Source organism: Theropithecus gelada, chromosome 1, assembly GCF_003255815.1.
Source record: "Theropithecus gelada isolate Dixy chromosome 1, Tgel_1.0, whole genome shotgun sequence".
In the NCBI taxonomy this organism is placed as follows: Eukaryota; Metazoa; Chordata; class Mammalia; order Primates; family Cercopithecidae; genus Theropithecus; species Theropithecus gelada.
In genome coordinates, this window is record NC_037668.1 from 141,289,015 (window position 1) to 141,315,998 (window position 26,984).

Consider the following 26,984-nt stretch of genomic DNA (forward strand, 5'->3'; position numbering starts at 1 on the left):
GGAAAACAGTTTGGCAGTTTCTCAAAATGTTAAACAGAGTTAGCATATGACCCAGAAATTCCACTCCTATGTATATACCCAAGAGAAATGGAAACATATGTCTACACAAAAACTCATACATATTCATAGCAGCATTATTCATAATAGCCAAAAAGTAGAGAAACAGTCCAAATGTTCATCAACTCATGAATGGATAAACAAAATAATTATACTGTTAAATATTATTCAGCAATAAAAAGAGATTAAATACTAATGCATTCTATAACATGGATGAACCCTGAAAACATGCTAAGTGAAAGAAGCCAATTAAAAGAGACCACATCACGTATAAGTCTGTTTAGGTGAAACATCCAGAATAGGCAAATCTATAGAGACAGAGACAGAAAAGTAGTGGTTGCCAGGGGCTGCAGGGAGGGGTATGGCAGCTGCTGATGGGTAGGAGGTTTCTTTGGGAAATGATGAGAATGTTCTAAAAATTCGATGGTGTGATGGTTGCACAACTCTGAATATACTAAAATATACTGAGTTGTATACTTTAAAAGGATGAAGTTTATGGTAAGTTATATCTCAATGAAGTTGCTTAAAAATATGTAAGAGATAGCTCATTATACCCATCTGTTTTCAGTTGCCTTGGAAGCTCTAAGGTCAAATGCAATATATCTTTATACATATAATAAAAATGTAAATATATCTTTATATTTTCATCGAGTACACAATGACTTGTATATAGTAGATGCTTAATGGTGTAGTAGATGCTTAATAGATGTTGCAATGTGAATGAGTCTTTATGAAGCAAGCTGTTAAAGGGAAAATTGGTCTGAAAATTTCCTCAGATTAAATTATCAAAGTACATCTTTGTAGCTATTTAAGTTCTTGCACCAGAAAACAATGACTTTAGTGATAGGAGTTAACTGAATTGTTTATTTTCCTTCCTAGGACACACACTTGCTAAAACTGCTTAAAACATTAGAAGGACATGCTTATGGCGTTTCTTATATTGCATGGAGTCCAGATGACAACTATCTTGTTGCTTGTGGCCCAGATGACTGCTCTGAGCTTTGGCTTTGGAATGTACAAGTGAGCGACTTCCATCTTTGGTTTAGCTTTTAAGTACAGCATAGTCATAATGTACATATTCATTATAACTTCATTGATTTATATAACAGAACCATTCAACCTAAATTACTGTACTGTATCTCTTAGTTATTCAAGTGGAACCCAACTTTCCAGATTTATCAATTTAAATATTATGCTCAGTAATATATTTTTGAAAGAATGATAAGTGTTTTCAGGATATTTGGCTTTGTCCTGTGGAATTTATACTATTTACTGTGCTTCCTCAGAAAGGATTTATAATGGTTTCATAGTTTCACAGTTGTACATTAAAACTACCTTTGAAATGTAAAAGGTCAGCATTAAACCAGATTTTCCATTCTAATGGCAGTTGCGCCATCTCCTTACCTATATTTTATATACTAAGCTAGTTTAGTGAGGCTAAATGATGTTTTTGGTACTTACTACTAAGGGCTTTATTGCTGGGTTTGTTCGTTCGTTTGTTTGTTTTTGAGACAGAGTCTTGCTCTGTTGCCCAGGCTGGAGTGCAGTGGCACGATCTCAGCTCACTGCAACCTCCGCCTCCCAGGTTCAAGCGATTCTCCTGCCTCAGCTGCCCAAGTAGTTGGGATTACAGGTGTCTGCCACCACCCCTAGCTAATTTTTGTATTTTTAGTAGAGATGGGGTTTCACCATGTTGGCCAGGCTGGTCTCAAACTCCTCACCTAAAGTGATCCACCTACCTCGGCCTCCCAAAGTGTTAGGATTACAGGCGTGAGCCACCGCCCACCATTGCTGTTTATATATGAAAATTTGAATTTTATGCAGGGTCCCATTTTAGGAAGAGTCAGCATTAGGTTCAGTTTGTTATTTACAATTCATGTTTTAGAAATCCTGTAGTTATAATAGTAAGACTGCCTTTCTGGTCAGTCATTTCCTTGTTTCAACTCCAGCTTTTTATTAAGAAAATTTTCAAATATTAAGAAAAGTTGAAATAAGAGAATGATGGTCTATGTGCCCACCCCTGTAGGTTCAACAGTTGGTAACGTTTTGTGATATTTTGTTTGTACATACGTGCATAGAAACATGCATTTGTGGCCGGGTGTGGTGGCTCACGCCTATAATCCCAGCACTTTGGGAGGCCAAGGGGGGTGGATCACGAGGTCAGAAGTTCAAGACCAGCCTGGCCAAGATGGTGAAACCCCATCTCTACTAAAACTACAAAAAATTAGCAAGGGCGGTGGCAGGCGCCTGTAATCCCAGCTACTTGGGAGGCTGAGGCAGGAGAATCACTTGAACCCAGGCAGCAGAAGTTGCAGTGAGCCAGGATCGCACCACTGCACTCCAGCCTGGGTGACAGAGTGAGACTCCGTCTCAAAAAAAAAAAAGAGAGAAATGTGCATTTGTACTTACACATATATATACATATCTAAAACATTTTAAAGTAAATTAGATACTTTACCCTAAATACTTAAGCGTGTGTTTTTTAAAAAATAACATCCTACCTATTCAAACGTTATGATATCTAAGAACATTAACTATAATTCTCTATTATCTAGTACTTATGATCAAAATCCACGGTTGTTCCCAAAATGTGTTTTATGCCATTTTTGTCAAATCAGCATTTAATCGATGTTGTATTTGTGATTGGGTTCAGGGAGGTGGCAGAACACAGAGTAGAATATTAAAATTGCTTTCCCTCAGTAAAACAGCTTGCAGTGAGTCTGCCCTAGAAGATCAAAGAACTTTTTTCCATTAAAGCTTTCTTTCACCTTCCAAAGGAGAAAGTATATAGTCTTAATCCTGTAATAGAAATTTAATGTAGAGTGCCTTTGTAGTCTTTCTTTGACCAATTTTGAATTTCTGAACAATTATGTTCTAACATAACTTTCATTGTGTAGTACTTTATATACTTAAACTTCTTCTGAAAGGGTGATCTTTTCATCAGTTTTTAGATTTCTTTAATCATTTCTTAAATTAGAAAAATTATAATCTAGTAACCTCATGCACTCACTATTCGATGCATAATAAGAGAAGACAAACCATTTCTGCCTTCAGAACTTAGTATGTTAATGTATTTGTCAATAGAAAATGCCAAGAATTTAGCTATTTCTTGTATATTCGTGCTCTAAACTTTCAACTGTTTATATCAGTCAACCCAAAGAAGTAAATAGGGGAGACTAGTTAACAATTTGGGGGAAGGATTTATATTGCTGAACACTTTTTTTCCAGTGTGAGGGAGACCTGGTTTTCTGTTTTTGTGCCCTCTTTTAGTCCTTGGCCCCATTTCCTAATCATACCCTTTGTTTTCACTCTTTTGTTTCTACTTTTGATTACCCATTTCTCACAGGAGAACTATGCCCATGTACCTTTTATTATTATACCAAGGGCAGCTATTATCTCTCAGATCCTGTTTCTAATCCATGAACAAAATGGAATCAAGACTAGATTAAATGGTATGTGTATACCTTCTAAGTTGAGTAATTCAGAAAATGTAACAGGATGATACTTAACTATTGTAACCACTAAATGTTCTTACTTAGAAATGCCATGGAATGGCTATGTTAAACAGTACAAAGGTTCTTCTTTCTAGTACTGTTCATTGAGATAAGGTTGTGTATCAGAAAAATGTTTTTTTTCTCTCTTCCTACCTTCCCTACTATATTGTGAGCATTTGAATATGAAATTCAACATAATTTATTTAGACTGCCCTTGGCCTACTTTATGGGCATAGTTTTTCTTTTTTCTTTTTTTTTTCTTTTTTTTTTTTTTTTTTTTTTTTTTTGAGACAGTCTCACTGTCACCCAAGCTGGAGTGCAGTGGCGTGATCTCAGCTCACTGCAACCTCCTCCGCCTGGGTTCAAGTGATTCTCGTGCCTAAGCCTCTCGAGTAGCTGGGATTACAGGCATGCATCACCATGTATGGGTACAGTTTTTTACTCAGTAATCATGTTCTTGAGGAATTGCTAATTGCATTAACTGCAGTTTTAGAATAAAATTTATAAAAAACTTTGGACTGAGAAGTAGAAGCTCAGAAGGAATAGGTATGTAGTCTTGGACTTTTCATTATCTTGCTTGGGAAAAATTACGTGTTTTAGTTTATGAATATAATCGATTTGAGATGAGAGATTTACTGAAGTTTATCTCATATCTGCTCTTTGGGTTACCTATGCCAGACATTGTTCAACTCCTGGGTTTTTCTTCAAGTCCTTAATTTCTCTTCTGGGTGCTGTAGTCTCTTTTTTGTAGGGTCACTTGAAACAATTCATTACTTAGAAGGAACTAGGAAGGCCGGGCCCGGTGGCTCACGCCTGTAATCCCAGCACTTTGGGAGGCCGAGGTGGGCGGATCATGAGGTCAGGAGATCGAGACCCCAGTGAAACCCCATCTCTACTAAAAATACAAAAAATTAGCCGGGCGTGGTGGCGGGCGCCTGTAGTCCCAGCTACTCAGGAGGCTGAGGCAGGAGAATGGCGTGAACCCGGGAGGCGGAGCTTGCAGTGAGCCGAGATCACGCCACTGCACTCCAGCCTGGGCGACAGAGCAAGACTCCATCTCAAAAAAAAGAAAAAAAAAAGAATGAACTGGGAAACCAGCCAGACATCCCAGTTATTTATTTATTTTTTCTTCACATATTTCCTTTAGAGGGGTATCTTGAAGGTCTCATTTACCGTTTTATTTCCTTATAGACAGGAGAACTAAGGACAAAAATGAGCCAGTCTCATGAAGACAGTTTGACGAGTGTGGCTTGGAATCCAGATGGGAAGCGCTTTGTGACTGGAGGTCAGCGTGGGCAATTCTATCAGTGTGTAAGTATTCAGTGCCCCCTTCCCAGTGTCTGTTGGTTTAAAAGCAAATGTACTTTTGTTTAAACAATTTCCTTGATTCAGTATCTTATAAAATACACTCTATGGGCCAGGCATGGTGGCTTACACCTGTAATCCCAGCACTTTGGGAGGCCGAGCCAAGTGGATCACCTGAGATCAGGAGTTCAAGACCAGTCTGGCCAACATGGTGAAACCCTGTCTCTACTAAAACTACGAAAATTAGCTGGGCATCGTGGTGGGCACCTGTAATCCCAGCTACTTGGGAGGCTGAGGCAGGAGAATCACTTGAACCCAGGAGGTGGAGATTGCAGTGGGTCAAGATCACACCATTGCATTCCAGCCTGGGCAACAAGAGTGAAACTCTGTCTCAAAAAAATAAATAAGTAAAACAAAATATACTCTATGAACACCTACTTTGCCATCGTCCTAGACAAGCGCTGTCCAATAGAATTTTCTAGGTTATTTTTTCCTTTCTTTTAAACATTTCAAATATTTGTACAAAGTATAGACTTTGGGTTTAGTAGAACAAAAAAAAAATGTGTTATGCTAAACATTTTTGTTCTTATAAGCAATTTTCTAATTTATAAGAATTGAAAAAATTTTTTTTAATTCTTTTGAGATTTTTGTAACCAAAAAAAAAAAAAATGCTGAATTTTATGAGTAGACTCCCTTTAATTAATGTTTGAATAATAAAAGTGGTGACAAGTGCTACCAGAGAACTCTTCAATCTTTGTGTCAACGTCTAATAAGTAGCTGCCCTAATTATTTTGGATTGTTGGAATGATTAAAATAAGTTTTATGGCAAGGTAAACTTTATATCATAAGTATCATTTATATCATAAATCATAGTTTACCTTGCCATAAAACTTTATCTGTTACTTGCAGTATAGTGTCTAGATTCTATGTCTCATGTTACAGACTCACATGGTTCCAGTATGCATGTCCAGATTTTTTCTTTTTTTTTTTTTTTTTTTTTAAGAGACAGGGTCTCCCTCTCTGCCGCTCATGCTAGAGTACGGTGGTGTGATCATGGCTCACTGCAGCCTCAAACTTCTGGGCTCAAATGATCCTCCTGCCTTGGCTTCCTAACATGCTGGGATTACAGGCATGAGCTACCACACCCGACCCCAGATCAATTTTTTAAACTAAAAATAATAAGCCGTTTAATTTAGCTAAAACAAGTTATCAGGTTCTTTTATTAAGTTCATTTGGAACACGTGGATTTTGATGTTGTATTATCTCAGTATGGTTATAAATTGTTCTTAATTCCCTGCGTGCAAGATGATCATGTATGTTTCTGCTGAGCTTGCTGTCCTATACTGGGTTAAGGCATCAAGATACAGGATTATCTCACTTATAAAATGGAAAGGGGAATTCCTCTCAGAATTTTGGATATTCAATGAGTTAATGACTATAAGAGCTTTGATCTGTAGAGCGCATTACAAATTTGGTAAATTTTTGAAAAATGTCATTAACAGATTCCTCCAGTCCGTATGAAGCCATAAAATGTTTTAGAAATCTTTTTCCATTTCGCAACTCCTAAATACTATAGGACAAATTCCAGTATAGTGAATTTTAAAGGAACGTTTAAATTATTTTCGAATAAAAATAAGACCTTACTTGGAACTTAGGGACTGTTTCTTTCTTTGTATTATTTATGCATGGTGAGTCATTGAAGGGAAGATAGAGCTACAGAGTGTCTTTCTGCTTTCCCTTAAGTATGGTTGTAATGAAATTTGACCTATATTCAAATTTTCATGGTTACAAACACTTCTAGAACAATTAGGTTGAGATCAGTCTCAGGAAAAAAAAAAACCTGTTACTAAAAGATGCTGTGAAGGGAGTCTTTTGGTTCTTTATTTGCTTTCTGAGTGCTGTTGAGTAATGAAGTTAATAGTAGTTTTTTCTTACTCAGGATTTAGATGGTAATCTCCTTGACTCCTGGGAAGGGGTAAGAGTGCAATGCCTTTGGTGCTTGAGTGACGGGAAGACTGTTCTGGCATCAGATACACACCAGCGAATTCGGGGCTATAACTTCGAGGACCTTACAGATAGGAACATGTAATTATTTTTTGTTTCCATTAAACAACAATTACCTGCTTTATATTAAAATGTGTAGTGGAACTTGCCTTTTCACAGTTTTCATGTTTTTTGTTTTGGTTTGCTTGGTAATTTGGATTGGTGGTCACATGGTACTTAGTAATCATTAACTCAGATTCATCTCAATTGAAGTATAGTGTGTAATAGTGATTACAGGCAAAATTGTCATACTTAAGGTAGTATATCTTATATATTAATAATTTGAATGTCTTGACTCTTAATATGTTGTTTTTGACAAATTATTTTCTGGTTCCAGAGTACAAGAAGATCATCCTATTATGTCTTTTACTATTTCAAAAAATGGCCGATTAGCTTTGTTAAATGTAGCAACTCAGGTATGTTTATTAGTATAATTTTCTGAAAAATTTGGCTTAGTACAAGTTTTATTTTCACTGTTATTTTCAATGTATTTATATTAACAAAATTTTGTACTTACCCTTAAATTTTATTGCATGTGTTTGATCCTTAAATGTGTATAATCAGCCGTAAATTTGTCAGAATATTGGTATTTCACATAATAGAAAATGAAGATATTTCATCAGGCAAAGGGACATTTACATATGCTTTTTAAAATTGGTTTGAGTTGAGGTAGAGTAAATACCTGTATTCTCCTTTGCCTGCAGGGAGTTCATTTATGGGACTTGCAAGACAGAGTTTTAGTAAGAAAGTATCAAGGTGTTACGCAAGGGTTTTATACAATTCATTCATGTTTTGGAGGCCATAATGAAGACTTCATCGCTAGTGGCAGTGAAGGTAAATTGTGTCCTTATCAGGTTACATATGTTGATATTAAAGTCTGTAAATCTCAATTTGTGAAGGCAGTCACATCTCCAAGAAAATTCAAGGTAGTAAATTAAAATTATTTTATTTATCCAATACATGGTTAATTTCTGTCTGTAATGACCTAAGCCCCCGTATTATCACAAATTGTTACATACTGTCATGTATTACTTTCTTCTTTTCTGTAATGACCTAAGCCCTCCATATTGTCATGGATCAGCAGTGCTTATTCTGACCATGTAGCAGAGTGTTTGGTGCATGTGTCGAATCAAGATTTAGTTAAATTATTATACTTTGATATGTTGACTTGTATTTTTATGGGACTGATGGTTTTTAAGGGTTGGTAGTGTCTGGAAAATCAAGGTTAATTATGATGCTCTACCTGAACTTGGACAGATTTAACTATAGTTCTTCAGTATTTCTTCAGTGGTCACCAGAGTTCATTTGAGTTTGATAATTCTTAAGATTTTAGGAAAGCTGAAATTAACTGAATTCTTCCTACTACTACAGTTTTGAATAAACTTGTTCTTTAATCTAAAAGTGTCAGTATTCCAGACAGGAATATGCCTAAAGCCACTCTGATTTAAAGTGTGAATTGTTTAGAAGATGCAAGCACAAATAAGTGAGGCAGTAATAAAATTTAGTGTACTTTTTAAGGTGATAGGAACCTAACTAGTTGCAAATTATTGCACATTTTTATTCAACACATTTTTCTTGAATACCCACTGTACAGTTCTAGGTACCATAAAAGCAAATTATTGAAGTCACCTTTTTTGGCCAGGCATGGTGGCATACACCTATAATGTCAGCACTTTGGGAGGCCTAGATGGGAGTATTGCTTGAGGCCAAGAGTTCCAGACAAACCTGGACAACATGGCTAGACACTGTCTCTACAAAAAGTAAAAAATATATACTGAATCTGGTTTTATAAGATAGACCAAGGAATTAGATTATGTTATGTTCCACTTATTGTATGTATAAGATGTTTACTGTCCCTGTCTTGACAAAAAACTGATGTCGGTAGATAAGCGGATCATAAAGTGCACATGAGGTTTTCCTTTAAGAATAAGGCATATTTAAGGATTGGGACAAAGAAAGACATTTAGAGATTTATATTTTAACATCAAGCATATAAATTCATCTATTCCTTTCCTTTCCTTTCCTTTCCTTTCCTTTTCTTTTCTTTTCTTTTCTTAAGTGCAGTGGCACGATCTTGATGCAACCTCCACCTCCTGGACTCAAGCAGTCTCTCCATCCTCAGCCCCTCAAGTAGCCCCAAGGAATTTTTGTAGAGATGGGGTTTCGCTGTGTTGCCCAGGCTGGTTCGAACTCCTGAGCTCAAGCAGTCCACCTGTCTCAGCCTCCTGAAGTGCTGTGATTACAGGCGTGAGCCACTGCGCCCAGCCTGAATTCATCAGTTCTTTCTTTCCACCAAAAATCAGTGTCAGATGAGATTGGGAGGAAAGAAGAGTGATTTGTTAGGTAGCAATTGGGAATTTACTTTTTTCCAGACAGGAAAAATCTACTTCTAGATTCTCTATTGGCTTTTTGTTTTGTTTTGTCTGTTTTTAATATATCGTGGGAGATAATAGACATTAGTTTCTAATTAAATTTTCCTGTGGTCTAAATATGTTAAGCCTTCTTGCTTTAAAATTCCTATTTATGAGATGTCTTCTCTCATGGTCTGTTCAATCCTGCTTCTGGTAGGTTTTCTTTCTCTTAATTATCTCTTAATTATGCCTGAGAATCCCGTACAGCTCTTTCTAAAAATATGTACCCTAGAGGTACTTCAAATTATGTATGGCTACCATTATCCCTAGAAAAGCCAAACTTTTTTTAAGCCCAAACTAACTTAGAACCAACCCTGACGAATACTATAATTAAACCACATTATCTTCTGGTTTAGGGCTACCTATTAGACCACTGTCAAGTACGGAGATTAGTCTTCTTATGACTCAAGTGATTTACAATGGTTTTGAAAATGTTTTGAACATCAATCAGATGTAGTGAGTATATTATCTCCCAGGATGACCACAGTAATCCATTTGCCATTTATTTGTAAGGAATGTATTTCAATGACCCTCCAAATCCCCAAATATGTAAGTGCCAGTATAAAATAGAGCAATTAAGAAACCTTTTCCCAAAAAAGTTGTACCACTACTCAAGCCTTTTCACTGTGCTGGCAATATGTAGAAAAACTGGACTTACTTTTTTACCTTTGCATAAGCAATAGATTTCTCAAATTGATACAGCAAACAGAACTTGATGATAAAGCCTGTCATTTTGACCTTGATTACTTCAAATCCTGTTTTTCCTGCCTTTCAGCAAATATGCTTCTTGAATATATATTCACAAAAACATTTTCCTCCAAATAGAGAAATATTTCAGTTGCATTCACACTTTAACCCTGTGGTCCTTCTCTTTGTGGACCTCTTCAGTTTAGGAAGGAAATACAGCTAATCTGTCTTTACTTTTTTTTTTTTTTTCCTAATTTCATTTCATGTAAGAAAAAAATTATTTTCAAAAATTATTGAGCAGCCGATACTTCTAAGAAGATAAATACAGTTTTTTAATTGGTGCCTTTTAGCTTTTGCTTCACACATACACACACAAAAAGTTCAGATGCAGTTCCAGCTTTTTATCTTCATGTCAGAAATGTTGAAGCTAAGGCACATCCTCTAAGGTTTCCTCAATTGGCAGTACACCCACTGACAGTTTGCACACTGGCCACATACTTAACTGATACATCATTAAGTTATACACCTTTCTAATTTGCCCTGGGATTCTGCCCTCTGTTCAAGAACTGTCGCCTGTACTTAATCTCATCACAGTAATAAATGGTGTTTATTCCAAACACCTTTCCATATACAAATATATTTAATCCTTATAACAACATGATACGAAGTTTGTGTCCCCATTTACAGGTGAAGGGTTGTAAAGAGTGAGTAATTTGCCCAAAGTTACCCAGCTAGTCAGTGTTGGAGGACGGATACAATGTTGAGTAGTCTGATTCCAGAGCCCATACTCTCAACCAATACTCTCTATACTATGTGGCTAGTTTTTTGAAGATTAGTTTATTACAAAGAAACAAAGCTGTAGGGGATTCTGATTGTTGTGGTCACTTCATGAGATTATAGTCTACAAAGCCATATCATGATGCAGATAAGGGACCATTGTCTACTCTCACTAGTAAGCTCTTGAGCAAGGCTGCTGGATGTGAATCCCAACTTTACCATTTACTAACTGTTAACCACGAGCAGACCACTTAACCATAACCTATGTTTCAACCACCATTAAAAAGAGGATAAGCAGGCCGGGCGCAGTAGCTCATGCCCGTAATCCCAGCACTTTGGGAGGCTGAGGTGGGCGAATCACGATGTCAGGAGATGGAGACCATCCTGGCTGACACGGTGAAACCCCATCTCTCTAAAAATACAAAAAATTAGCCAGGCATGGTGGCACGTGCCTATAATCCCAGCTACTCGGGAGGCTGAGGCAGGAGAATCGCTTGAACCCAGGAGGCAGAGGTTGCACTGAGCCGAGATCTCGCCACTGCGCTCCAGCCTGGGTGACAAAAGTGAAACTCCATCTCAAAAAAAAAAAAAAAGATAAGCAGAATACCCATTTTATGGGATAGTGATGAATATTAAATAATATGCATTAAGTACTTGATACCTAGTACTTTGCAAGCACCCAATAAAGGTTTAGCTGTCGTCTTCATTTTTGCTTCATTATTCAATTTGGATACATTGCTTTTCTGTCACTTCTCATTTCCATAGAATTTATCACCATCTCTATCCTGGATTTATGTTCAAAGGCCTTGATTTATAATTCTTCATTACTCATGTATTGACAGAATATTGCAGATAGTTTTTTTGTGTGTGACTTGATGAGAGCTGATCATCTTTTAACAGGAAAAAAGTGTATATTTAAACGTTTTTTCATAAGGTAACATGTTAAACTATTCATGGTATATTTATTTTCCCCTTAAGTTCTAGTAAAGAGTCTTGTTCTGTGTGCAGTGAATGATAAATTTAAGATCAGTCAGTTGGTTTTATTAATGTAAAACTTTTCTGTGAATTACCATATGTTCAGATCACAAGGTTTACATCTGGCACAAACGTAGTGAACTGCCAATTGCGGAGCTGACAGGGCACACACGTACAGTAAACTGTGTGAGCTGGAACCCACAGATTCCATCCATGATGGCCAGCGCCTCAGATGATGGCACTGTTAGAATATGGGGACCAGCACCTTTTATAGACCACCAGAATATTGAAGGTAATACCATTGTATAATATTACTATGTTTTGTCCAAATGAAACATTGCTTGGCTTGTTACAAACTTAAAGCAGTTTTAAGTAGCAGTTTATTTAAAGTGTGGTATATGATTTCTCTCTTTTACATATTGTAGCCTATCTCAGGCCACAGAATGAGTTTAAGTAATCTAAGAGCCAATAGTGTAGTGGTTGTTTTCGGGGGGACAGTGAAAAGAATAAGCTGGAATATGATACCTCATTGACATCCAGTTAGCTATATAGTAGTTTCACTTTTAAAATCTTACTGAAAATCTTGCTTCATCATGCTACCTAAATGTAATATTGTAGGAAGCATTTTATACACATGAAACTAACCATTCAAAATTTGAACAACTTTAGATATTAAATATCTTCATTATGGATTTTACTGTTTAATGTCTGTTTACACCATGCATCATACTAACATGAGTTGTGTTTAATGGATAGGGAAAGAGAAGAGAACTAAAATTGATCATGTACCTGTGTGCCAAGCAGCATGCTAATCCCTTTACATGTACTATCTTGCATAAAGTCTTCATAGTCCTATAAGGGAAGTATTTTTATCATTATTTTTAGAGGTAAGGAAACTGCAGCATGGCAAAACTAATTCATTTGTTGAGTGCCATCAGGTCTTCAAGTCTAAGTCTGAAAGGTTTTTTCCACCACTTTGAGATACTTGGGGATGAAGAAAGGCCAAAATATAAGGGTAACAGTTAAGGCCAAAAGCTTAATTGAACATGATATATCAGTACTACAGCAAAGAGGTAATGAGAAACTTCATGTCAATGACTCACTCTTAAATAGAGCGTGTAAAATGTTTAGTTTGCTTAGAAGAAAGCAGTTTATCTATAAACAGATTTTTTGTTAAGCATGTCCCACCTAAATTTTTTTTTTTTTAGTGTGAAAGATGACTAATTGCTCTCAGTTAAGTGATTCTCTGTGGAGGAGGGTTATCGGAGTAGCTTGTATGGTTTGAAAAAGTATATTCCCTATACTTTTGTCTCTGTGGTACAGACTGTAGAAGGCTTGACCACATCTCACTGGCTGGTAAGGATATGCAATCAGAGATGAGAATACAAAACACGAAGAGCACAGGGGTCAAAATTTTGAGAACTACTATTCGTTTGCCCAGAACCTTGAAGGGCCTTTTTGTATTTGTAGATCACTACCTGACATTCTAACATTCCTCTAGGAAATCAGCTAAGACCAGAAATCTTTACCTTCTTGTGTTGTCCTGTTTGGGTTTCAACCAAAGGCCTGCAAACCCAAAGTCTTTATAGATCTGCAGCTGTGATTCAATCTGTGCTTTTCTCATTTTATTAGTCATTTGGAAGTTATTTCTTCAAATAAACATACTTGGTTTAAAGAAGTAGGAAAATACTAGGTATGTAGTAACAGATTTACTCCAGAAGAGGATATGTTTTATGCCTCCATAGCAATGGAATAAGAGTGTGCTGCTATTTGGTGTATCTGACTAATGTAGACCCTCACCTCGGTGAGTGAGCCAAATTTTGGCTAATTTGTAGGATCTGGGTCCAGTTCAGCAACTCTCCATTGTACTTTGCCAACATGGGTGTAGCCCTAAAATGATTGTCATTTTCACCTGAAATAAAGAAAAACAATACTTGTATATTCAGATATTTGGCTCTATGTCCCTTTTGCAAGTTATCTTCTTGAGTATTCCCCTTCCACCCCCAAAACACTTTCTTTTTTTTTCTTTTTTTTTTTTTTATTTGAGATGGAGTCTCACTCTGTTGCCCAGGCTGGAGTGCAGTGGCGCCATCTCGGCTCACTGCAAGCTCCGCCTCCTGGGTTCACACCATTCTCCTGCCTCAGCCTCCGGAGTAGCTGGGACAACAGGCACCTGCCACCACACCCAGCTAATTTTTTGTATTTTTAGTAGAGACGGGGTGTCACTGTGTTAGCCAGGATAGTCTCGATCTTCTGACGTCATGATCCGCCCGCCTCAGCCTCCCAAGGTGCTGGGATTACAGGCATGAGCCACCACGCCAGGCCCCCGAAACACTTTTTCTAATTAAAGTAATACCTATTTAGGATAGACCTTAATGAAAAATGTAGATGAGGCTGAATAAATCAATATTTAAAAATCAAAATACAGCCAGGCATGATGGCTTGTGCCTATAATCCTAGCTACTTGGAAGGCTGAGGCAGGAGGATTCCTTGAGTCCAGGAGTTTGAGGCTTCAGTGAGCTACGATCATGCCACTGCACTCCAGCCTAGGAGACAGAATGAGACCCTGTCTCTGAAGGTGAAACAAAAAAGGAAAAATGTAACACAGTAAAATACTGTAAGTCATTTAAATAAAAATGTTTCACTCAACTCCATTTCAAAAGGGATAAATTTTAACAGTAGAATTATGGACTATAAATAAAATTTTATTTTAACAGTAGAATTAAGTTTGTGGGGTTTTTTTTGTTTGTTTGTTTGTTTTGAGATGGAGTTTTGCTCTTGTTGCCCAGGCTGGAATGCCATGCGCAATCTCGGCTCACCACAACCTCTGCCTCCTGGGTTCAAGCAATTCTCCTGCCTCAGCCTCCTGAGTAGCTGAGTGATTACATCACCATGCCCAGCTAATTTTGTATTTTTAGCAAAGACGGGGTTTTTCCATATTGGTGAGGCTGGTCTCAAACTCCCGACCTCAGGTGATCCACCTGTCTTGGCCTCCCAGAGTGCTGGGATTACAAGCGTGATTTTTTTTTTTGAAGGATGCATAAAATGGAATAGGACAAAGTACTGATGCATGCTACAGTATGAATGGACCTTGAAAACAGTATGCCAAGTGAAAAACAGTATGCTAAGTATACAGTGAATGGACCTTGAAAACAGTATGCTAACAGGACACGAGAGACCATATACTGTGATTCCATTTATATGAAATGGTCTAGAATAGACAGATCTATAGACAACATAGATATAGTGATTACTTAGGGCTTGGGAAGGTGTTTGCTAATGAATGTTGAAAATGTTCTAAAATTGATTGTTAATGGTTGTATAATTCTGTAGATACACTAAAAACCATTGAATTTTACACTTTTTTTTTTGTTTTTTTGTTTTTTTGTTTTTGTGTTTTTGTGTTTGTTTCTGTTTTGAGATGGAGTCTTACTCTGTTGCCCAGGCTGAAGTGCAGTGGCGCAATCTCAACTCACTGCAACCTCCGCCTCCCAGGTTCAAAGTGTACACTTTAAATGGTTGCATTGAATAGTATATGAATTATATCTGAAAAGTATGAGATTCTGAGGCTAGGCACAGTGGCCAGTGCCTGTAATCCCAACATTTTGGGAGGCCAGGGCAGGCAGATCGCTTGAGCTCAGGAGTTCAAGACCAGCCTGGGAACATGGTGAAAGCCCATCTCTACAAAAAAATACAAAAAGTAGCCAGGATGGTGGCAGGTGCCTGTAATCCTGGCTACTCAGGAGGCAGAGGTGGAAGGATCCCTTGAGCCGAGGAGGCAGAGGTTGCAGTGAGCCCAAATTACATCACCAGCCTGGGTGACTGAGTGGCACCCTGTCTCAAAAAAATAAAAGCATTAGATTCTAACATGATTATTCACTTGGGTTTCTTCAGTATTCAAAATAATCATGAATTTAGATCGTAATATATGGTCTAAGACATGATATACACACATTGTTTTAATGAGTATGATGAAAGTATCAAGAATTTGCTTTGATTTTTTAATGATAGTATAATTTTGTAATGTCATAATGCTAATTTTGAAACTTTCTAACTGGTAACTTTTTTCTCTCCTTCCCCTCTTTTTCTTCTCCATCCCCCTCCCCACCCCTCCCCATACATTTCATCTTGTCTTCATTCAGAGGAATGCAGTAGCATGGATAGTTGATGGCGAATTTGGAGCAGACGACTTCTGTTTAACTTAAAATTAGTCGTATTTTAATGGCTTGGGATTTGGTGCAAACAAACATGATTGATAGCTGGACAGACATGCTCGTCATGAAAAAAGAACCATTTCTGAAGCCCGATTGGGGCCAAACATTTACACCTTGCTTCATAGTAACCAGTTGAGATGAAGCACGTCGTTAGAACGTTGTTGGACACCATGTTGAATTATCCCCCCATCGGTTGTGAAGAACTGTGCTACATTCAGGCTTACCCATTGAACTCAGTATATATATTTTTTTCCTTCCTGTCTTTTGTCTGGCAGGATACCATTCTTGTTGCTCTTCTGTGTAATGAAGTTTAAATGCTTGTTTGGAAAACTTTATTTAACAGTTTAGAAGGCTTGATAGAAAGAGTGCATTAGTCTGAAGAGTATACATTGGATAGGAAAGAATTTCCTTCTTTTGTTTCTCCAAATCTTTCCGCCTTATTTAGCTTGAGATCTTTGCAGCTTGGTTCATGGATTCTAGCCTTGCCCGTTGCGCAGTATATACTGATCCAGATGATAAACCAGTGAACTATGTCAAAAGCACTCTCAATATTACATTTGACAAAAAGTTTTGTACTTTTCACATAGCTTGTTGCCCCGTAAAAGGGTTAACAGCACAATTTTTTAAAAATAAATTAAGAAGTATTTATAGGATTAAAGTGACTTCATTTGTATACATGTGGAATCTAAACCAGCTTAAAAACAGTTTCCTCAATGACTTAGATACGCAGTATAACTGAAGCTCTTCTGGAATACCACATGAGACATGGTCAGAAACAGTGCTTGGAAGGACGTTACACAGGAAATTCAGAGTAATGCTTTGAAGATTTCCCCCCCCTTTTGTTTTATTCCTGAAGGAACATCAGTACCCGATCTTGAAGAAATTCAAGATTCAAAAAGAATTTTAAATACACCAACATGAGAGATCAGTAGTCAGTTGGTTTTCAGTAAAGCTTGTTCCAAGTTGTTCTCAACTTAGGAAGTAATTTTGGTGTGATCTAGCAAAAGAGTAGAAATCAACAGATATAACCACTTTGGAGGTTTATAGTATAATTGAAATTATTAGAAGAATTCAGCAGGTTACAGACATACTTAAACTGGGATTAAAACCTCATAGTCACTTCTCTTAATTGCCCTTAATATTTTGACATATAGGGATACATAAATTTAAAGAATATTTCTTCTCAGTTTTTTCAGATATTGCCATACTGAACCTCATTCTAAACTGGTGCTGTGGATAGTCTTTCCCTCTCCCCTCCTGTTTAAGGAAAGGTTTCCTTCATAGAAAAGCACTTTTAATTTTGAGAATTTCACATTTAAAATAAGCCAAAAGCCTGATGTTCACATTGTGCTTTTAAACTCCGTAACAGCTGAATACAATATAACATAGTCTCCCTTGAAATTCCCTCCCTTTTTCAGTAGAGGATAAATAGGGTGATCCCAGCTGTTGGAAAGAGAATGGGATACCCCCAAAGTAAGATTCTGGTGAAGAAAAAGTCTTGTACTAAGTTCCCCTTTAGGCATAGCCAAGTCTATAATATAATCATGATCATGAATAGACTCCTCCAGGATCCACAAAGAGAGAGGGCTTGGATGTCAAAAATTCTTCCATTGTGGGGTAGGTGGTTGGGGATGGGAGAAAGGGAAAAGTCAGGGAAAGGGAGAAGAAAGAAAAACACATTTGGCCTTAAAATAGCATGCATTCTCCCAGAAGCCCGTAGTAAAGAAAATGACAGATTGTGGTCAGCAGACTTATCAAATTGGTATGTAAAAGATTTCTTCAAGCTCCATTTTGCAGAGACCACCACTTAGAGAATCCAAAAATTTCTGTTTTGATACTTATAAGTTAAAATATATGTTACAGTTTATCTGGTACTTCATTTTTCTTAACTAAAATTATTTTTACTTTAAGCTTGAATAAAAATCTTCATTGGTAACTGTATGTAATTAAGTGGCAACTTCTCTTTACCTCAGTATAGTTAAAAACCATTCATATTTTAAGTGATTCATGTATACCCTGAAGCCGTTAATACACCCCAGTCTCTACAGTAACATCACTAAATGTGGGCATAGAAACTCCACAGCTGTTTACAAATTTGGTTACAGTGTGCTACGGTGCATTTGTAACACTGAGATTTGTGCCCATTCAGGGGCAATTTGGCACTCAGATTCTACTCTACTTCACCTAACCACCCCTAGATCTGAGTTTTCAGAGTGCTTCTGAAGTACAGTTAAAAAACACTTTTTAAAAAGTGGAGTAAAAGTGAGGCACATTTTACAAGAACATAACTCCTATTAAAACGGAGTAACAACTATGCAAAGGTTTCTATAGCAGCTAGGTGAGTTTGTTTTCCGGGTCTGTCTTAACTGGCAGCTTCCTGTATATACTGGTACTTTGCTGTGCCAATTTGCTGTAAACGTCTGTTTCATACATTTGCCATGCAGTGACTGTGCTAGAAAGGTGAAATAAATGGTAAAGAAGCCTAGAATTTTATGGTATAAGAAACTGATCGCAGGATTTTCGAATCCATAGCTATTAATTGAAAACTGATAGTGCTGTAGGCTCTGTAGTAGGCTTAAGAGTGATCTCATACTATGAAGCCAGCCACAGGATACTAACAAATGTATAAATTGAAAAGTACCAATACTTTTTGCACATAGATCAAAATAGAGTGGAGAATTTGGGCTCCAAAAATCAGGTTAGTAGGCTCATTTCCATGTGCTTAAAAATGTTTTTGTTGTTATGCACTGATTAAGGGCTAGAGCAAATATAAAATTAAATGTCTTTTTCCTCCACATAATTGGTCATTAATGATAAAATGTTGGACTTGGGGCTTACTGAGATTAGTATGTGGGTAGTAAAGAATTGGAGTGGGAGTTAATGGGGAGGGATGACAAAGCTTCAGCTTTGGTTTTTGTATTTTTTTAGTCTTCATAACAGCTACATTTCTGTTGCTCTTATTGGCCAGATATAAACCAGGTAAGTATTTTAAACAGAGAACATTTTATTTGCATATATCCCTACAAATTGGCCCATTTTATTGGGTGGGGGGGAAAAAAGGGATTCCCTAACTTTAAATAATTAGACTATCCTGCAATTGAAAGGAGAAAAAAATCCAATTTTGGCAGTATTTTCTTAGTCTGAAAGAAACAGAAGTAGTAATATGGTGAATTTTATTATTAGGAGTGTTCTGCCTCTAGAGTGGCATTCCATGACATTAATAGAAAATCCTTCTTTCCCACCCCTCCCCATCCTGAAATTTTCTTTTTTAGGATGTTGGTTCCTGCAAACAAGAACTGACCCTATCACCTCTGCCTCACAGTGGGTAAATATATCGTACATCTCTTGAAAGGGAAAATATCCATGTCAGTTTCTTTCACAGTAGAAGAATGGCTGCTTTTGAATGGGGAGGAAAGAAGACATTTTTCTTAATATCCTTTTTGTCCCATCTCTAAAATGTATAAATATTTTGATTTGGTTTTACTTTAATTTCTCTTTCATAATTTAGCAACTCTCCTTTTGGGTTGCTCTCCAACACATTACTTCCATTTCAGAAACCATATCTGATTTAATATAAACTACTAACTTAAGAAGAGGTGAATTTGCATTTACACTTAGACACTTTCTAAAAACAGGGTGAACTTAATTGAAATTTTTCAGTGTTGTTAAGCTATTGTTATAGTAGCTGCCCTATAGTTACAAAAATAAAAACTATAAAAACCCATCCCCTATCTACTTAATCCAGATAGCCTGGATTTAACAAAACTAATAGTATAAAAATGTGTGTGTGTGTGTGCTGTGTGTGTGTGAGAGAGAGAGTACTTGATTCATTAAAAAGTCCTGGAAACAGCTGTTCTAGGATCTTGTCATTTTTACTAAAAGTCTCGTGCACATGTGAAGTGCCCTCTGAGTTTAAGGTTTGGTTAATACTGGTATATTTTTATAAGATTGAAATTGTGTCCCCATCTTTAACCTAAACATTTTCGTTATCAGGGTCAATGTGCTAGAACTGAATTGTAACATTTTTAGGCACAGATGGAAAAAATGTTATTGGCTCCTTGAAAATGTGTGTGTGTGTGGCGAGGGGAATAGATCCACAAAAGCATGTATGTACTTACAAACCAAGCTGTAGAGATCAAGAAAAGAACTTAAGTGTTGATCTCAAGATATCTAAATTGTCAAGATTTACATGGCATTGTGGTGGAACTAGTTAACACTTAGAGCTTTTGGTATGTAATAACTATTTGCTATGGACTGATTAAATGTTTCAAAAGATTGTGTTCTTCAATTTTGGTGGGTTTTGAATTTTGTTTTTTTAACTGCCTCTCAGATTATATTTAGTTAGTTTAAATTTCTTTGCTTTGTTCATTAAAGTATAAAAACTTCAGGTCTCTGATATTTATTTTCACTTGTTTACTAATTATTTACAAAACACCCTTTGTTGACTTTTATTTTATAAATGTGTAGTGTATTAAACGTCTTTAAATTTTTGTTCAGTTGAAACTACATTAACTTTGATTTGCTTTACTGGGATTTTTTTAAATACACCTTTTCCATGTCAGTGCGCAGCACTTAACCAATCGTTTGTATTCCCTTTCTTTCAATTCAATAAACAGAATGAATACCTAAATAATTCTTGGTGTGTTACATCTCCTAATATCCATTAATCTGAATGTTTAAGTAGTACTCTTTTTGCCTAAAACAATTGATTTGCTGAATTTTTATGTATTTTAGAGTCTCACTATGTTGCCCAGACTGGACTTGAACTGCTGGGCTCAAGCTATCCTCCTGACTCAGCCTCTCAAAAGTGCTGAAATAACACACACAAGCCATCATGCCTGGCTATGATTTGCCGAATTTGCTTTCCATATATGTACCTAGAGTTTGTGAGTGATAACTAAAGAAGCAGTGGTTAGTCTGTTGGGATCATCTTTTGTTTTTTTTTTTTTTTTTTTTTTTGAGACGGAGTCTTGCCCTGTCGCCCAGTCTGGAGTGCAGTGGTGCGATCTCAGCTCACTGCAACCTCTGCTTCCCAGGTTCAAGTGATTCTCCTGCCTCAGCCTCCCAAGTAGCTGGGACTACCGGCGCATGCCACCACGCCCAGCTAATTTTTGTATTTTTAGTAGAGACGGGGTTTTACCATATTGACCAGGCTGGTCTCAAACTCCTGACCTCATGATCCACCTGCCTCGGCCTCCCAAAGTGTTGGGATTACAGGCGTGAGCCACCGTGCCTGGCCTGGGATCATCTTTTAAGGGCCACTGTGCATTCATGGATAAACTTAGAAAAATTTTAGGAGCATTTGCATTTCAAAGGAATTGCATGCCCTATTTTTGTTCAAAAATAAAGTTCAAATGTGAAAAACAAGTATTTGGCAGCCAACTAATGGTGAGTGTAGCTGTGAGTGGTATTGCTTCCTTAGTACTGCTCACGGCTTAGAAAATCATGGTTTTCAGCTTCCTCTGATTAACAGGAAAGAGAAGGGAGAAGTTTTTCTACTTGTTTTCTGTAAGTACAGCTATACTTTAACAGCAGGTTTAGCTAATTTAGTCAGATTATTCATCTACATTTAGAGTTTACGCCAATTCCCAGGACCAGGTATAGAAATTTTCTCAGCCTTAACAAATCTAAGAGTACAGATTTTTATTTAAAATACAATCTGGCTGGGCAGAGTGGCTCACGCCTGTAATCCCAACACTTTGGGAGGCTGAGGCAGGCAGATCACCTGAGGTCAGGAGTTCAAGACCAGCCTGACCAACATGGCGAAACCCCATCTCCACTAAAAATACAAAAATGAGCCAGGTGTGGTGGTAGGCGTCTGTAGTCTCAGCTACTCGGGAGGCTGAGGCAAGAGAATTGCTTGAACCTGGAAGGCAGAGGTTGCAGTGAGCCAAGATTGCGCCATTGCACTCCAGCCTGAGCGACAGTGCGAGACTCCGCCTCAATAATAAAATACAGTCTAATTTTCTTCCACTTAAGCAAAAGAAAAACTGGTATTACATCATTTAATGACTTCTCTTTTCCAAAAAATCTAAAACTGTTAAGGAAGATTCAACAAACAGAAGTATTCCCCTCATAATATCACATCTTTCAAGAATCTTTGTTGTTGGTTTTATGGCAGTGGGCTCTTCGCCCTCAAGCTTGATTAGCCTACTTAAATGAGCTTGCTATATATGAAACATTCTGGTCATGTACTTAAAGTTATTAAATCAGCATGTCATTATAGCTAATGTGGGAATCAAAAGGATAAATAGCAAATTTTCAATCAAGTTTATTTTGTTGTGTTTTGTTTTTTGTTATTCTCAGATGAGACAAGTTTTAACTTCCCTTTCTGATATAAGGAGTAGTGGCTTCCTTGGTCATGATATTAAAGTTGGTGCAATTTTATGTACATTAGTCCCTCCTATATGATTTAAGACTTTAGAATTCTTTCATACGCTCAGGAAAGACATTTAAAACAATTAGCCATGGTGATAGAACATATCTAGAATAAAAGTGATTCACTGCAACTTTAGCTTTTTTAAAAAAACAGAAGAAAATGAATATGCTAAATGTTCATAGAATATGCTAAATGTTCATTTAGCATATTCATTTATTTAGAAAAAAAGCCTGTGTGGCTTTTTTTCCCTACTGTTTTTTGAATATAATTAAGAAGTAGAGCTACACATTGGATTGGAAATTGTATTCCAAATAGTTTCCAAATGTTGAATAATTTTCCCTCATCCCCCATAGCTGAAGAATATCAGTTTGTGTCCTAAGCATTCAGAAAAGGGATCCATGATTTTATTAACATCAACAAAACTTTCTAAAAATCATTTTTAAAGAACAGGCAGATGCACTTCTGATAGGAAACAAAATATATTTTGGATCTGTATGCTATATTCTGAAAAGGAACATAAACTTTAGATGAACATGCCTGAACCTTTCACAGGTAAGTATGTTTTAAGTGGGCTTTTTCAGCCGGGCGCGGTGGCTCAAGCCTGTAATCCCAGCACTTTGGGAGGCCGAGACGGGCGGATCACGAGGTCAGGAGATCGAGACCATCCTGGCTAACACGGTGAAACCCCGTCTCTACTAAAAAAATACAAAAAACTAGCCGGGCGAGGTGGCGGGCGCCTGTAGTCCCAGCTACTCGGGAGCCTGAGGCAGGAGAATGGTGTGAACCCGGGAGGCGGAGCTTGCAGTGAGCTGAGATCCGGCCACAGCACTCCAGCCTGGGCGACAGAGCGAGACTCCGTCTCAAAAAAAAAAAAAAAAAAGTGGGCTTTTTTGTCCCATTAATGGATTTGCATGAAAAGACCTTTTCAGTAAGTTGCTGTTAACTTGTACACAAAAAAACTAAACTAACTTGGTTTTCCTTTTTCTTTCTATACTTCCTCTTAGCAAAAGTAAACAATTGGAGTGCCTGTTAGATGCCAGGCACTAAGCTAAACATTTCACATACATTATTTAACTGTCTACTATATACAAGTATTACTGCTCACTATTTTCCAGGTGATAAACTCAAGGTTGAAGATATAACCTGTTATTCCAAAGCCTGCAATTTAAATCCAAATGCATGTGAGACTCAGTTGGGGGCTTTTCTAAGTTTCAGATTTCTGAGGCACCTGTCAGATCTCAAAAGGGAGATCTGGAGTGTGTGTATGTGTGTGTGTGTGTGTGTGTGTTAACACTCCAGGTAATTTCATTTTTAAATTTTTTTATATAGAGACGGAGGTCTCACTTTGTTGCCCAGGCTGGTCTCGAACTCCTGGCCTTAAGCAGTCCTACCACCTTGGCCTCCCAGAGTGCTGGGATTATAGGTGTGAGTCACTGCTCAAGACAAGGTAATTTTATGCTGTCAGCCTGGTACCAATTCAGTTGTTGGTGTTTGAAAACCACAAGACCATTATGCTATGTTACATCAGTGAAAAGAACAAAAAGCAGGAGCAAGAGGGGCATTCAGAGGAACTAACCACAACATTAATTATACACATACACCTATTTGGTTATTGAGCAGCAAGTATTCATTTGGGTGCTTACTGTAGGCCACTCACTATGAGTGTGAGCCATTTATATGTATTCTTATTTAAATACCAAGGTAGCTTTGTGGGGCAGATATGCTAATTCTCATTTTACAAATGAGGGAAATAGGCTTTAAAAGGTATACGTATGAAGGAGCTGGGACTCAAACCTAGGTGCCTCTGAGTTCATGTTTTTAGTCACTACACCATATAATATTTCTTTGGTGTCTATAGATGGCCACTTACCTTGGAAAAATTGACTGTTAAGACTTGTCAAAGATAGATGAAAAGTTTAAGGCCCCACTTTGATTCTAGTGAACTGCTTAACTGACAGAAGTAAATGACACTTGAAATTAGGAGACTCCTTCACATTGATTGCTTCGGGGTTTGTTTTTTTGTTTTTAAACAGTCTCGCTCTGTCACCCAGGCTGGAGTGCAGTGGCGGGTCTCAGCTCACTGCAACCTCTACCTCCCAGGTTCAAGCGATTATATCATGTCTCAGTCTCCAAGTAGCTGGGACTAGACACGCACCACCATGTCTGGCTAATTTTTATTTTTTATTTTTATTTTTTTTGAGATGGAGTCTCACTGTGTTGCCCAGGCTGGAGTGCAGTGGTGCAATCTTGGCTCACTGCAACCTCTGCCTGCCAGGTTCAAGCGATTCTCCTGCCTCAGCCTCCCGAGTAGCTGGGATTACAGGCACCCACCATCACACCCAGCTAATTTTTATATTTTTAGTAGAGACGGGGTTTCACCATGTTGGTTAAGCTCGTATGGAACTGCTGACCTTGTGATCCGCCCGCCTTGGCCTTCCGAAGCCCTGGGATTACAGGCATGAGCCACCGTGCCCCATTTTTGTATTTTTAGTAGAGACAAAGTTTCACCATGTTGGCCAGGCTGGTCTTGAACTCCTGCCCTCAAGTGATATGCCCACCTCAGCCTCCTAAAGTGCTGGGATTACAGGCATGAGTCACTGCACCTGGCCTGATTGCTTTAATTGTAAAACAGACTCAAGTTTTGTAGAGGGAAATCTCAACAAATTTTAATTTTTTTTTCAAGAGATAGGGTCTTGCTCTGTTGCCCAGGCTAGAGTACAGAGATGTGATCATAGCTCTCTGTAACCTTGAACTCCTGGGCTCAAGCCATCACTCCACCTCAGCCTCCCAAGTAGCTAGGACTGTATAGGTGCCTATATCGGCTGAATTTTTTTTTTTAAGAGATGGGGTCTCACTATGTTGCCCAGGGGTGTCTCGAACTCCTGGCCTCAAGTGATCCTTCCACCTTGGCTTTCCAAAGTGCTGGGATTACAGGCATGAGCCACTGTGCCTGGCCTAGATACTTAATACTAAGGAATTGACAGTTTATATGTGACATTGCTACTATAGTCACGTGTGTTTTAAGAACCCTTATCTTACAAAGAAACATACTAAAATATTACAGATGTAATGAGGTCTGGGGTTTGCTTCAAAACGGAGGGCGGTGGAGGGCAAGGAAGGTGGTAGTTAATGGATAAAATAAGAATGACTGTAAGTTTATTTTTCTTCTCTGCTGTTTGAATCAGCAAGTATGGCCATAAGTTGATTATTGTACCTGGTAAAATAGAAAATTACCAGCTAACATGGGTAAATCCTATTACTCTCTCCCAGAAAATTGGCAAATTTATATAAAGCTACCCCAGAGGATTCACCCTGCCCCACAGGTCTCTTCAGTCCTGACAGATATCAGTGGCAGTCAAATGTGTCACTTTTAACTGAGCAACACAAGAGGTTCACCTCTCACCCAGTTTGCATCCAACCTGTGAAATAAGATCTAGAAAACAGGAATTAAAGTGTATGTTCAACTAACTCACATTCTGACTAGGTGCTAACGTTTAATGGGAACTGATATAGATGAAACCAAGATTGCTCCATAACGGATGTAGCAAACCAAATATACAGCAGAGGAAGCCACAGGCAAACCACTGAGTTCTCTCTCAGCCTGCCGATTCCGACCACCCACCCACCCACTCTTCTCCACCCAGCTTCAGAGGGAAGCAATTAAAAATAAAAGCAGCCTTTACCCAAGAACTTAGTAAAGAGCACCTGAGCTCAGAACCAAGTTAGCTCAGTGAACAGTCCCTTTAACATGTCCAGACCATGATTACTGTGATTACTGTAGTGAAGAATGATAAGCCGGAAGCTTTGAATGACCTTTGGTCATTAGACTGTATTTAGCTGAAGCAAAAAAAAGTTACTACCTTTTCAAACATTCATGAAAAATATGGCTTAGATCCAAAAGGCTTCATTTACCAAGAATATTTCAATCTTTGCCATACTACACAGTAAAATAGTATATTTGCTTTAAAGTACATAAACTCAGCCGGGCGCGGTGGCTCAAGCCTGTAATCCCAGCACTTTGGGAGGCTGAGACGGGCGGATCACAAGGTCAGGAGATCGAGACCATCCTGGCTAACACGGTGAAACCCCGTCTCTACTACAAAATACAAAAAACTAGCCGGGCGAGGTGGCGGGCGCCTGTGGTCCCAGCTACTCCGGAGGCTGAGGCAGGAGAATGGCGTAAACCCGGGAGGCGGAGCTTGCAGTGAGCTGAGATCCGGCCACTGCACTCCAGCCTGGGCGACAGAGCCAGACTCAGTCTCAAAAAAAAATAAAGTACATAAACTCAGGTGACAAAGATCCAGATGTTGTAGAATTTCAAACTTACCTTCTCTATCTTGCTGCCTTTTTACATATATTAGAATGTTTATTTAGATTTTGAGGACAACTAATTACACCTAGTATATGATATTTTTCACAACTACTTGACAAAGTATTACCTGTTAGCAAAGCTGATTTCTCCAGTCTCAAGCAAACCAATTATAGCCATTTCCTAGCCTAGCATGTCAGAATATTTCATAACGTGACTGCCTTGAAAACAAAGATGGTGAACTTTGATTATGTTGCTCCATTGCTGCTTCTCTGACTTAAAGGCCATCAGTTTGACTTCTTGCTGAAAAAGCAATAGAACACCACAATCAGG

At 37.9% G+C, this 26,984-nt stretch overlaps 1 protein-coding gene across 3 annotated transcripts in view; it reads left to right on the forward strand.

Annotated features, from left to right (window-relative positions):
• Positions 1-20,593, forward strand: part of WDR26 (WD repeat domain 26) — a 49,087-nt gene extending 28,494 nt beyond the window's left edge. For all 3 annotated transcript variants that reach the window (XM_025381638.1, XM_025381646.1, XM_025381654.1), the window contains exons 8-14: positions 937-1,077; positions 4,743-4,862; positions 6,796-6,941; positions 7,237-7,315; positions 7,604-7,733; positions 11,856-12,041; positions 15,892-20,593. In XM_025381638.1, coding sequence (XP_025237423.1) covers positions 937-1,077; positions 4,743-4,862; positions 6,796-6,941; positions 7,237-7,315; positions 7,604-7,733; positions 11,856-12,041; positions 15,892-15,917 — 828 coding nt within the window. In that variant the 3' untranslated portion in view covers positions 15,918-20,593. The remainder of the gene's footprint in view (positions 1-936; positions 1,078-4,742; positions 4,863-6,795; positions 6,942-7,236; positions 7,316-7,603; positions 7,734-11,855; positions 12,042-15,891) is intronic.
• The last annotated feature ends 6,391 nt before the right edge of the window (positions 20,594-26,984 follow it).